The sequence below is a fragment of the Gallinula chloropus genome, assembly GCF_964237585.1.
Source record: "Gallinula chloropus genome assembly, chromosome: 3".
In the NCBI taxonomy this organism is placed as follows: Eukaryota; Metazoa; Chordata; class Aves; order Gruiformes; family Rallidae; genus Gallinula; species Gallinula chloropus.
In genome coordinates, this window is record NC_140087.1 from 71,497,023 (window position 1) to 71,510,819 (window position 13,797).

At 49.3% G+C, this 13,797-nt stretch overlaps 1 protein-coding gene across 3 annotated transcripts in view; it reads right to left on the reverse strand.

Moving 5' to 3' along the window:
• Window positions 1-6,596: 6,596 nt before the first annotated feature.
• The window catches only part of COQ8A (coenzyme Q8A), a 46,731-nt gene continuing 39,530 nt past the window's right edge, over window positions 6,597-13,797 (reverse strand). For all 3 annotated transcript variants that reach the window (XM_084261217.1, XM_084261218.1, XM_084261216.1), the window contains exons 10-15: window positions 13,006-13,099; window positions 12,084-12,225; window positions 10,098-10,205; window positions 9,314-9,379; window positions 8,460-8,546; window positions 6,597-7,983 (exon numbers count right to left, since the gene is read on the reverse strand). In XM_084261217.1, the coding sequence (XP_084117343.1) occupies window positions 7,690-7,983; window positions 8,460-8,546; window positions 9,314-9,379; window positions 10,098-10,205; window positions 12,084-12,225; window positions 13,006-13,099 (791 nt within the window). In that variant the 3' untranslated portion in view covers window positions 6,597-7,689. The remainder of the gene's footprint in view (window positions 7,984-8,459; window positions 8,547-9,313; window positions 9,380-10,097; window positions 10,206-12,083; window positions 12,226-13,005; window positions 13,100-13,797) is intronic.

The following is a 13,797-nucleotide window of genomic DNA, read 5'->3' on the forward strand; positions in this document are numbered from 1 at the left end:
GTGCAGCAGGAAAGCTTTCCCTGAGTCAGCCTTCGAGCAGGTCTAACTTGGAAGGGAGCAGTCTTCCACATCTCCTTGTCCATCTTAACCAGAAAACTGTTAGCTCTCGTTACCAAATAGTGGCTGCTAATACCCATCAGCCAAACGAGTGCCCTTAGCCTGAAGCCAGCCGCGGCTGGCTGCGCTGTCACTGTAGCAACGAAGAACCTTGAAGACTGAACTCGCACTGTTCGCACCGTGGTAGTCAAGCGATGCCTGGTCACCCACACCCACCACGCTGGCAGAGTTGGTTCCCTTCTCCCTCCCACCCGTGCTGTGGGGCTGTACAATGTGCAGCTGTTGCTATGTGCCCGCCTGCTGCCCGGTTCCAAACGCAGGTCGGGTTGGACAGCAAAAAGTAACGCAGCAGAGGACAGAGCCACCGAGGCGGGGAGAGTAAATGAAGTGCAGGAGCTGGCCACACAGTCAGCAGAGGGAAGTGGGACACCAGTGTGCAAAAGGACAGCGAGGGGAAGGTACCTCTTCTCTTTAGTTAGGGAGGCGGGTGTGTTTTTCATTTGGGAGTGTGTTCAAATGAGCCTCTCTTCACAGTAGCGTTGTTGCTGGCTTTGTACTCTCACCCTACTCAAACACGTAAGGGCTTTTGGTACCAGAGTACTGGGTTTCGGAACTTCTTGTGGCTCTTACTAAACCATTCCATATTCTTGCAGTCAGCAGCACATGGTGTTTCACCCACAGAGAGCTGTTTGGAGTTGCCTAGTTTCTGCCTTCCCTAATGGAAGTTAGTTATAGGCAAGTTCAAGCCACGCACAGCAATTTCCAGGTATGACCCAAACAAGCAATAGGGAATGAGATGCAGAATGTTTAATCCCTTTAATCCTGCTGGGTCTCCTAGGTAAGATTTCACTTTCACTTGGAAATCAAGAGGCTTGGCCAAGTTTAAGTTAATTCAGTGTCAGTTTGGGACAGGAATTTGAGAAGCCCTTTTTTAGAAACCATCCTGCCAAAAGCCTCTCCCTCCCATTTTGGGGTTGTTTTCCGAGTTGCAAGCTGATTGCGGTGTTTGTTTTCATTTCAGAGCTACTACTTTTGCAAGCCTGGCAGTTAATATTAAAAGCTTTGGTAAAGAGCTAAGCATTTGAAATTAATTGCTCCCAGAATAGTTCCCGGCCTTTCTGAGGGCCAGATAAGCAGGGTGCTACTGGCATTATTAAAATTCCACATCAGCTTCCTTCTCAAGGCCACACACTGCTTCGTGTATAGCCACCGCTTTCTCCCCACAAGCCCCTCCTCTTGGTGAAGCATGTCCACACACTTCTCAGAGCCTTTGCAGACTAATTTTGTATTTACTGTATGTTGTATTTACACATTAAGCTTATTTTGATGTTGAGAGAGGGCGTTTAAGCAGATGTTAAGATAGAGCAGCCTGTGTGACAGTCCCAAGAGAGGGTCACGGGATCTTTTTTTTTACAGATTTCTTTTTGTTGGTTGGTCAGTGGGGTTTTTGGTTTTTTTCCTGCAGTGAAGCTCGTGCTCTGTCTGAAAATTGGAACCCAAAGAGCCATGCCACAGCAAACCATTAACTTAAGTAAACCCCGGTGTTTACTCTGTTTCGGTGCCTGCAACCTGTTGATACCAAAACCTGACGTTTTCAGGCAGAGCGTAAGGTCAGCCGTGTCACAGACCTCAGCTCCGGAGGATGAGCGCTCCCCAGGCCTACCGAGCCCGTACCCCATGGGTGCAAAGCCTGGGCACTCACCTCTAGGATCCCTATGTTTAATCATCAGTTTGGTACTGTGCATTTTTACACACGTCAGTTCGAAAGAGAAACAGCGACTGGTCTCTCAGTTGAACAGCAAGTGACCACCTGACTTGTTTGAAGGGAAAAACTGTCCTAGGACTTGACTGCTTTTATATATTTGGGGCCTGTTTGGTTATATACTCAATTTTCAACCACACTCATCATCTTATATCTTCTTTTTTTTTTTGGTGGTGTGAACACTGAAATCGTTATGCATACTGTAGCTGAGCTTTTCAAGTACTCCTTGGGATAGGAAAAGGAACTTCATCAGTTGAACTGTAGGCCTCTTGACTGGGTATCTGGAAGACAGCTGTCTCCTAGGGTTTGATGCTCACTACTTTGCACTGTAGCACTGCTTCGCCTTCAGAGGGGGCTGCGCTGCCCTCCGGGAGCTCCAGCTCTCACGCTGTTTGTGACTGTAGCGTCTGTTCCCGGTACACGGTATGTAGCTAGCGGGTGTTTTCCTTTTGGCTGAGACTGAGGGTGTTTGTGTTTTTCACACTGCTTAAACATGTGGGTTGTTGGGTTTTTGCCTTCTTCCCCCCCCCCCCCCCGCTTTTGATGGCAACAAAGGATCTGAACAGATTCAGGCAGCTGATCAAGGATTCCAGGTTACAGAATGAAACAGGTTTGGTAAAGAGCTGTCCCCTGCACGTGTGCACACACAAATACGTGATTTCCATCAACATTTCATACACCCAAAAGGAGGGTGACAGTACTTTCTTCTCTATTGCCTCTGACCTGTAGAAGACAGATGGTGGTTTAAAAAAAACACCCCAACATTCTGGGGTGAAGGAGCTGCTTCACTTCTCCTCAGATAGTTGCTGGGGCTTGTTACAAATACTCGTTTTGCCCATTTTAACGGGTTTCAAAACCGAGTCAGGAACATTCTCTCCTCGATTTGATTCTAATAACATTTCAAGCCAGGCGTGTCATTCTCAGGTATCCAGCAGAGGGAAGTTAAGGGTCTTGTCATACCACAAGAGGCCAAGAAGTACAGCATATTTATAGAGATGTGGTGCCACTGCAACCACTTGGTTCACAGTGTGCACCAGCCTATCCAAACACAACAGTTGGAGCACCACCATAGGTACAGCCACTGACACTGTATCGTCCCACAGGGCCAGACCCTCAGTGACAAGGCAAACATACTCTCGGGTGGAAGAAAGGGGATTGTGTTCCCCCATTTCATGCACGCTGTTTAATCTTAAATGAATACATGAAAGGTAAACGTTATTGCAGTGCTAGTACCCGCTCCTCCTGAGTCTGAGAATGGGAGTGGCACAGAGTAGCTTCTGCAGTGATTTTTCATTGCTGTTTGTTAATAAGAGGCAGTTCCATGGCAGAAATGGGACAGCTTTCTGCCCTAACACAGCTGTACCCTGCCGCGTGCTTTGGTGTTCAGGCCATGTTTGACAAACAAACAGCCCCAGAGACAGCTCTGCTGCAGGCTTTCCAGTCCAAATCCCAACCCTACTTTGTCTTTCATTCCAGCCGCAGCTCAGTACAGCCTATTTTCATTCTCCATTTACAAAAGTCTCATCCAAAGGGAAGCAATCCACAAACAACCCAGCGCTGGTTATTTCAGAGCGATTATACCTGCCTTTTTATGTATGACAGTTTCATATCATTTATTTTTAAAATATGGGTTTTTTTAGGTTTTTCATTGTAATATTATTGTACAGTTTTGCATGGCATAGATGTAATCACTTTTTTGTTTTAGAGGATAAAAGCTGACAAGCGTGTGTGGGGGGGAAAGATTCTGCTCTTTTGACTCTTCTCACTGGTTCGGCGAATGCCCTCGGTGTTGTAGGGGACATCGTAAGAGATTCTCTGCTACAGAACAATGATGTAGATTCTTTTGCACAGAAATATTTAAGGTGGGGAAGTCAACAAGTAAAAAACGACTTACCGCCAATATTTTATGTCGGTAACACACAATATTAACCTACTTTGATGTACTGCAATAAAACAGGGAACTGTTAGAAATGCAGATGTTTTGTCTTCTTTTTTATTTTTTCTTTTCCTCCTCCCCCAGCTTAAGCTTTGAGGAAGAAATGGGAATGATGGAGTTCTTTCTAAGGTAAAGTGAGCATGTTGTAATGCATCTGCGCAGCCACACCGTGGGAAGGAAACGAATATAAAATCTGTTTAGTGCTAACAGCTCTCTAGGAGAATTACCAGAACCTTCCTGAAAAATCCCGTTATGCTTTGGCACGCTGGACTTCGGCTACAGTTTTCCTGACCTTTTCCTTAGGCCATCTGTTCTGCATTAGTACTTGCAGGCATTGCTTCTGACAGTCGTTTCACTTAGTGAACACATCAAACCCTAGTCTTAGCGGCTGGATTCTTACTTAGGTCTGAACTACCAGCATCAAACAGAGTACTCTGCATCTTCAAGTGCATCTCAGAATACCTGTAGGTTTTGCATGTGCCCTGACGATTCTTTCACATCACCCACCACTTCCTCACAAGTCAGCCTGGGATTTTCTCCATACCAAAGACAGTCTGTCAGGACATCTTCCTCATCATACATCACCCTGTCAGTGGAGGTCCTAGCTTGGTTACATGCTTCGGTCACAGCCCCTGAAGCAGGAATACAGGACCACACTGCTGCTATGTATATATAACCGTGCTGTTACTGATAACTGTGCTGTTAATGATTCTGTGTTGCCAGCTGTGCCAGCACGGGCATCCCTGCTTTACCGAAGACGAGCAGCAAACCCCTCCAGGAAGAGCCACAAGCTGCCTTACTCCTCAGAATCTCGAGCTGGTCCCTCTCTCCTTCAGGCAAAATGACAATGTTCTCAGCCCCCCCACTCTAGCTTAGGTGGTTTTAAACCCCTTGGCTCACTCCTTTCAGGCCACTGCAGGTCCCTCCTGGCTGTTGTAGCTCTGTGAAATGGCACCTGTTTCCCCTGCGCTGACGGTGGCACTCGGTGCTGTATTTCTGGTTCCAGCTGTGAAGGAAACAGGCCTTCCCCTGTCAAGGGATTTGGGCGCTGGACAAGCAGAGTGACCTGTCAGGTTTCCTGTTCGTCTCCTCAGCATTCACTGAGTTCAGTCAGCCTGGCTGCTGCCTCAGAAGAAAGGAGGGAGGAAGAAAATAACTGCTGCTACCTGTAGCCTGAGGTTTGATTCTTTAGAAAGGAAGGTGCCCATCTTCAGAGAAGCGGATTTAACTTCCCACTTGTCCTGTGGAACAAAGACCCTTTTCCTGCAGGAGGATTTTTCTAGAACTTACCAGCTTGTTGCAGCAGAGTAACGGTACCCACAACCTACATGTGTATTTCAAGCAGGTGCCTTGCCAGCACAGGGCAAGCAGCAGTGATAAGCGTTCTTAGTTACTACAGAACGTGACTTTGCCTTGAAGCCAGAGCACAGGACCTCTGGCTCACCTTTTCTCTGCAGCTGTTACACAGAGTTCCTCTTGTCACAAATTGCTCTGGACAAAACTATAGTGATTATTAATGCATTCAGAGCATACACAAAAGGCCAGGAAAATTAGGGACCAAGAGCTCCAGTTAGCTCCCTTAATAAACAAGCATCTCGCCTTCTGCTGGTTGGTACCTTTTAGGCAAAGGCAAAACTCCATTGTCCAGCCCCATGTTATTCTTAAACACGCTTGTCACCTCCAGAGGGAAGGGAAGCACGTGCTCAGAGCTAGCCATGCACGGCCCAGTACACGGAACATACCCAGCTCACCTAGTCCCACTTACTGGGAAAGTGAACGGGAATGCTCTTTGAGTGAGTTACTTTGCCTTTTTTCTTTTGCAAGTTCTCTGCACCTCTTCAGTTCAGAAATTCTGCTCTGAAGCTACCTGAATTCCCTTGTCAGCATTTTATACTTCACTCTTAGTATCCTTTACCAGAAGCATTCAACGTCTCAACCAATTCCATTGGTTCTAGAGGCACAAGGTCTAGATCCAAAGGAGGAAAGCTAAGTAGCATCTATTGGAACACAGAACCATGAGGGAAACTACTTATCAGTGTGCAGAGTTAAACAGCTTAATGCACATCCATTATTTCAAGGAACAGCAGAGCTCACTCTTCTCAAAGGGTGACTTTTAGCTGAATTAAACAGCACTGGATCTTTCTCATGCAAGTGTTAAATGAAGCAGCTTTGTATGTTTATGATCTGGGAACAAAGGTAATACAATGATCCATTCTCCTCATTCTCCAAAGTCCCTCTTGAGAGAGACCATTTGTTCACTCACTCACCTGTTCTTTACCTCTGGAAGCATCAACAGCCAGGATTTCTTACATACTGAAGTTTAAGATACCTCTGGGCTCCAGGGCTGCATTAGCTGAGTGGGACCCACAGAGCCCACTGCTGAGCACCTGGCACCTGCCGGGTAAGGACATCTCTCGTACTAGCACCAGGTAAGTGTCAACAACAGCCACTCTTCCTTCACAAGGGGAGGAAAGGCAGTGACACCTGTGTCCAGGAGACTGGTAACAGAGCTATTAAAAGGAAGCAAAACAAGTACCTTACCAGGGATTGTCATGGCCAGGCAGATATTCAGGCTGATGTCCCAGTGGCTCCCGGTAAACGTGTCGCCGTCACTGTTAGCAGCAGGGATGCAGCTGCAATGGAAAGACGAAGGAAGAAACAGGCCCCAGCTTGATGCCTTTACAAAGGCAGAAGCAACTCTTCTAGCAGACCGCAGCGAGAGCAGACACAGAAGCTTCTCCTCCTGCTCAACTCTTGTTTATATCCCACAGGACAGGACATGGTTCGCTTGGCTGTGTTACCACAGCAGACGATAAAAAAAACCTGCAGGCAGAAGGCAGCCCACCGCACAAGCACTTTTTTATTGAAATCAGGAGGTTGTACAGGTACAGGCTTTGTACAAAAACCTAAAGAAGGAAACTCTCCCAGCTTGCCTCTGAGAGCTTAGAACTCCACATCTGGCTTCAGATGCGTGACATTTTGGCAGAAGCTTGAAATGCTCATGAGAGAGATGTTACGTCTTCATCTGCCTTGCCCTAAGTTCTGCATTACAGGAGAACAGACCGACCAACCAGGCTCTGGGTTAGGAGTCTAGCAAGCAACTGGTTTCAGAGTAGTAGCTTATCTAACTCGCCCTCAGGAAAGCTGATACCTACCAGCCAGTGAAGAACCCCCACTACTTGTGCTCTGGTATAGCTGCTTGTCACCTATTTCCTCCCAGAACCAAGATGGGTTGTGTGAGTGTATGTGTGTGCGTGTGTGTGTGTGTGTAGACTGGCACCCAATCTTTAGACATTTAAAATCTTTCCTATGGTTAGCCTGCAAGCCAAGAAGAGGCAGAAAACAGACAACTTCATCCTATATACACAGACACACCCCTTGCATTAAATCTGTGTCAGTACAATCCAGGAGGGTTCTTAGACTGCCACCACTTAACTTAGAACAACGGGGGAAGTGCTGAACGTGTCTGGGGCAGGGTACGCCTTGGTGTTCCACCCTATATTTCACAGTATGAAAACTACTTGAACTCCACAAGAGGGAAGGGTTGATTTTTAAAAAAAAAAAAAAATTTGGACAGTTACAAAGAGGTTTCAGTATTAAATTCTGCTCTTGTCGTCCCCCTACTACTCGTTATAAAACCCAATGAATACGCAGCCACCATCACAAGGTTAACAGGCAGTTGGCCGGTGCCTTGGAACAGTACAGAAGCACTCAAGAAGATCATTTCCCACAAGCCACAGACTGTACCACCGGTGCAGGACAGACACAGCATGAAAGAACAGCTTTGTCCTTGTGAAAGCTTGGCTTCCAGGGCACAGGCTGCTGCATCTCAAGAGGATGGAGAGCTGGGGTGCAATGCATGGGAGGCTAGAACGCTCTCTACAAGGCTCAGATGAACTGTGCCCTCAGAACAAGACGTGTTAGTTCATTCTTACTACTCCTCTGGCTTCTTGCCCCTGCTGCTCCAATATTTGCTGTAGGCCTCCTGGAACATGTTTTTGCAGGGAATTTTGGCCTTCAGTTTGGTGCAGATGAGGAAAGAACCCCCCATCTTCCGATGAAGAGAGTAGGTTTCCTCTGGAGGAGGGATAAGCCGGTGCTTCAGCATGACTGGGATTAAACCATGGATCTTTTCAGTGGTGCTCTGGTTGCCAAAATCAAAAGGTTCCTCAGATGCAAAAGCTTCTCCCAGGATGAGGACAGCATTTAAGTGGGCATCTTCCATTTCCTGCCCAAAAGGAAAGAGGCATAAGTGACATCACTAGCCATTTTAGCCACCAGGGAGGAAAAGGAGAAACACTAGCACTGACAGAATCAGCTCAGGAGAAATACCTCGCTCTACCCACAAAAAACATAACCTCCAGCCCCCAGCAAAGCTGATGAACACTGGAGTCATCCAACTAAACCCTTCCAAAGAGCATCTTCCCAGCTGTGACATTTCAGTAGGCATTATCACCTGCAAGGTCTTGCTGGGGCACAGAAGGAAGAACAGGTCTGGGGGCTAGGCTGGCTGCATCATCATTACTGCTCCCGAAATAACGTAACAAAACAAAAGCCAAAACTTTTTTTTTTTTTTTTTGCCTCATCAAGAGGGCTTTCAGGCTGACAGTGGTTTTTATGGCATCAGGAAGTCTGAGAAAGACCACAGACCTCCAACAAAGTTATCACTAGCCACCACTAAAAGCAGTCCCTTCGGCTCCATACCTTGACTTCGTAGCCAGTGAGGAATTTCATTTCAATGGACTTCTTCAGTACTCTCTCTCGGTCCATGTCAGCAGCTGCCTTGATGACCTGAATAGGAGGAACACTTTCAGGAGAGCTGGGGATGACTGAGAAGTGTCTTGAGTACAGGACTACGACAGAGGCTACAGGTACACATGCTGCCCGCTCCCTTCCTAGCCCCTCTTCCCTCATCTTCAGGGGTCTGCATGTTGGCCAGGTCAAGAGCTACTAGAAAAAGATACAACTGCTGGCTCTCACAGAGCTCCCCAATAGGACTACACATAGCCCAGAGAACATAAGGAATATCAAAAAAGGCTTCACAAATCAATCAGGCCCAGCAGACACAACTGTGAGAAGCTTTAGGTGATGTCTGCTGGCCTCTGCAGCTCAACTGATCAAGTGCAGAACATGGTGATTACAAAGGAAGCAGGTACAACTTCACACCAGTTTCTGAGTCTGTACACACACTAGGAGTCACAGGAAGAGACTGAACAGTCGAGCGACTCCTGCATACCCTCAGCTAAAAACCACCGCGTTCGGGTGCTCTGATACGCTCTGCTGCCCGAGTTTCCCAGGAAGAAACATCACAGGTCTCCATGTTTGACATGCAATTTCAACCTCCAAACTCAGACAGCCAGAGGCTCGCAGCAGCCCTGCAGAAGGCCATGGTAAGGGGGTGAAGGAGGGAGAGGGACCTCTCCTGCCTCCAGCCCTGCGTCCCTCTGCACCAGAGAGGTTTCAAGTACACAGTGAGGCATCTAACAGATAAGCAGAATTTAGCAAATACCTCAAGCCCCCCCCAGTGCAGTGCTCTAGGGCACAGTGCAAGTCCTCACCTCTATGTAGACATCTGTGAACTTCTCATCAAACCCTCGCGTTGCTCCGAAGTCCAACAGGGCCACCTGGAAATGCACAAACCCATCTGCATTACAGCATCAACCGCTCACGTGGAGCCAGACCTTAACAGGACTCGGCATGTCTTCAGGGAGCTCAGCTGGCACGACAGCCTTTCCTCTGCAGCTCGGCTTCCCCCAGCTCCTTTATTCCCTGACAGCACCAGTACATGGCAGAGGAGGTATGGCCCGTGCTGGCATTATCACACCTGCTCAGGGGGTAACTTCACTCAGGCTTTCTGCAGGAGGACAAAGTGGCACAGAACTTTTCCCCACTCAGACCTCGGGGATGAAGCAATTCCATCTGACCTGCAGGGCACAAGCAAGCAGCCAAACCGCTTGCAGGACAAGCAGTTGCTTCCCCAGACACTCTCAGCTTCAGCCCAACACAAAGCAAGAGCATTCGACTGGGGAGTCCATGGCTCCAGGGGGGCCATGGCAGAGCACTGCCAGCTACAGCTTCCCACTGACCAGCTTCAAAGCAGACCCTGAGGCTGAGGAAGTAGCTGTGACTGGATTTAAGGCCAAAGACAGACAGCCAGGGGAACAGGAGCCTTGTTCTCCCATCCAGATCAAGTTAGGACATGAGGTTTCAGCTGTCCTACCTGCCCAAAGCTCAAAGACAGGAATCTAAGAGCATCTCGTTAAATTCTGGGAGTGGGAAATAATCAAAAAGCTGGTGAAAACCAGCTCTTGTACAGGTAGAACAGTGGCTACTTGGGCTTACCTTGTGCAACTGCGGGTCGTAGAAGAAGTTTGACCAGTTGGGGTCAGTCTGCATGTACCTGAACTCAAACAGCTCCCGCAGACACAGGACCAGGATGTTGTGACAGATCTTGAAGAGCAAGGGGAGAAAGAAGCAAGTCAGAAGGGCAGCAAGCCCTACTCACACATTAATGTACAGGCATTAGCAAACCAGGAGCACCCCACCAGCCTGCTCCATGCTGCAAAACTCCTGCAGAGGTGAAAGAGCAAACCTCTGAACAACCCTCAGCCCACGGGGACATCATCTGCAGACAGCACAGATGCCACCCAAGTTTTACATCGGCCTGAGCTGTAGTTCCTGTCATCCCTTGGATGTGCATCCAGACAGGCTGTTACCCTGCATCTGGCAGCTGAGAACAGCAGGGCTCCAGGCATCCTCTAACTGCTTGTGTTACTTGTGTCCAGGTCCTGCCTTTTACCTTCCCAGCTCTGACTGCTCATTTGGTTGGGCCCTGAGAGCAAAGGAATATGTTCACAGTACAAAGACGTGTCCAGAAGCAGAGGTAGAGGAAGCCAGGAGAGCATTAGAGACTACTCTGGTGGAAAGGCCTGCAGGACCCCTGGCCAAAATAAAGCCAGTGCAGCTCAGGGGAAGTGAAGCAGTTCCAAGGTTTGGTTTAAGTTAAAGGCCCAAAGAAGTTACAGAGGAGTCTCTTCCCATAAAGGGAATAGTGTACAGAGCTAGGCCCAGAGCCATTACTGAGAGGGGTCTCAACAGATACACCCACCACCGTGTACTCCTCAGTCAGGTTCAGCACTTCAGTTAGGTTCAGCACTGACCCAGCTTGAGGGAAGAGCATCAGACCCACACCATGGGGATGACAGGCATGGGGGAAGTAAGAGCAACAGTCCCCAAAGAGCCCACTGCTCAATTACATACTAGCAGCAGCAGCTCAGGAGAAATACCTCACTCTACCCACAAAAAACAAGCAGAGCTTGTCTGTGAGGATATTTAAGCTGGAGCCTGTTGAGCAGAAAAACTGCCGGCCTCCTCCTGCCCTTCTTCAGCTTCTGCAGAGCGAAACAGAGTACCCAAGAGGGAGGGAGGAGAACACCAAACACCAGCCAGACTCTACCACAGGACACTGCCATTTGGGTGAGAAGGCAGTGGATCAGCCAGGAAAGAAGGGCTGCTCCCACTGCAACACCCAGCCTCACAGCCTTTTAAAAGCAGCCCTGGTGACAGAGCAGCTCCTCAGTGGGGACGAGCCCCACGAACAGCCAGCTCGGGAGCAGAGGCAGCAGCTCTGGCACAGCTTCACGTCAGCACGGTGCTGAAATCTGTTTATCTAGCAGAACATGCTCTGCCCTCTTCCCTAGTGACCTGCTAACAGCTGACAGCTAACACCAAGACACACAAAACCCCCTCTCCACCCCCTACCTCCCCCCAAAAAAAATCCAAATACCAGGACAGTTATTTTTGATACTAGAGCAGCTGCTTGTCCCCCCCAGCACTCCACCCCCTGGCTATATTCAGCCCTGCCAGATACCCATCCCACATCCCCCCTCTGTTTACCCAGAGGTACTTTTCCAGCAGCCCCATGCAACACAGGACAGTCCCACGGGAGGAGGCGGCACCCAAACACTTGCAGAAGGGCAGGCTGCAAAACAAGACCCTGCTGCCCTGGCTGACAACCCCTCCCACCCTTAAGGTCATCAGAAACAAGGCAGCTGGGAGGTCAGCAGCCAGGCTACCTCCCTTTCAGCTGCCTTTGACCTTCAGCCCTCCAGACACTTCCTCCTGAAGGCTGGCACCTGCAAGGCCTAGACCAGCAACGCCAGGTCTAGGTCGCCCTATCCAGAAATCTTCTGAGAGGCTCCCGACAGTCCCTGACTTTACATCGCTAGGGTTCTGCCCTTCCACAAAGCATCTCTGGATCTGACAGTCACCAGGCAGGCTGAGCACACTGCACTGGGCAAGGGGAGGAGGAACACCAGCCCACAGTACCTCATTTCGAATCTCCTGACTCAGCCCTACAGCTTGATCCAAGGGGAAGCCCGACACCAGCTCAGTGGTCAGGACGTGCTTGCTACACAGATCATCCACTACTCTTGGGACGTAGAAGAAGGGGTGGTCTTTCAGCAGCTCCCTGGGGGGATACAGAAAGGAGAGGGAAAGGTTAGGAACCCTGCAATTCCCCACACACTGACTGAGGCTGCTGCTAGACCCTGTTGCTCAGCAGCTACACCAGGAATCAAGTCACCAGAGAGAAGCCCAGTGATTTACAGCTGCCACCAGCTCCTGAGGTCACATCTCCTGCCAGAGCAGTGGTGTACTAGGAGGGCTCCAGGCTGGGTCCTCAAAGGGCACAGGGCACTTTTGCTTACCCCATTTCACTTCAGGGCCATGTAAGAAATGGGACTCTTCCAAGGGGAGCAATGCCACAGAGGGACAGGAGGGACATCCAGGCTCCAGCACCTCTCCCTCACCCAGCCTTCGTGTAAAAACTGCCTCAAGCCCACTACTACAGCGAGCCAGGGAAGGGGCAGCACTGGTGGTGTTAGTTACTGTAGCAGTGCTGGTCTGACAAACCTGACTAAAGGATGGAGGATGCTTACAGGGGGTGACATGAGGATGCACAGACAAGCGCTGTGGCCTGGCCTTAGGAGCTCCTGCAGTACCTTCAGGTGTAGAAAACAGGCAGGCTCACACCAAGGGAGAGAGGGATGTGCTGTCAGGTTTCAGCTGGCTGAAAATACACCTGGCTGAGACCACAGGTGGTAATTCAAGGGGACAGTTCAGGCCACAAACACACCCTTCCATTGCACTATGTCCCAGGGCACAGTATTTGTCTCCCCACCATCACCTCTCCTGCATTTCATGCCCATGGAAAAATGGGAGGGGGTTGAAGACAATGGTGTGAACATACTGGAATTTCCTTGCACAGTCAGCTTCTCTCTGGTAGTCACACTCCAGGGCCAGCTCTCTGCTAAGGACTTCAATCAAATGCTCAGGGAACAGACCTGAAAGTCAAACACCAGAAAGTAGGCTTAGAAAAAAGGAGCCCCTCAGGCCAAGCTCTTCAGAGCTGCTGCTGAGGAGCAACCTGCTATCCAGCCAACTCGGAGCTGAAGAGCACGAGAGTCCCCAGAGATCCAAAGTGTATTTCCAAGTAGATACAGGTTCTGGATTTACTTGGAAATACACAATAATCCCAGGCCAAGGTTACACCGCTGCTCCTTTAGCACGGTACATCCAACACCCTTCTCACCCATCTGCTACAGCAGGCTCTGTGCTCCCCTAGCTCCCGCCCCAGGCTGCCTGTTCTGCACAGCGGTGTGGAGACACACTGAGGAGCAGCAGTACACCAACACTAGACTGGGCAAAAGCAGCAAAAACAAAGAAAAAAGTATTTCTAAATCATATCTGCCTACAACTGGGAGTGGGCACTTGTCAGGCAAAAACAGTCAGCATGACTAAGACAGGGAACTGCAGTAGCCAAGTCCAGTCTTCTCAGTCTTGGAGTTGGAAAATCAATGTACTTCTTCAGCCAGAGACAGCTGGGAGTGCAGCAGCCTCAGCTGGGCCCTGCCCAGCCAGCACAGAGAACAGTCCCAGGCTTCACCAGCACCTAGGCTGATTTAGAATTGTATTTGCACAGTCTCATTAAGTTTTACAGCTGCTGCAGGCTGACAGCTGGAAAAAGGAGTACCATTCCCTG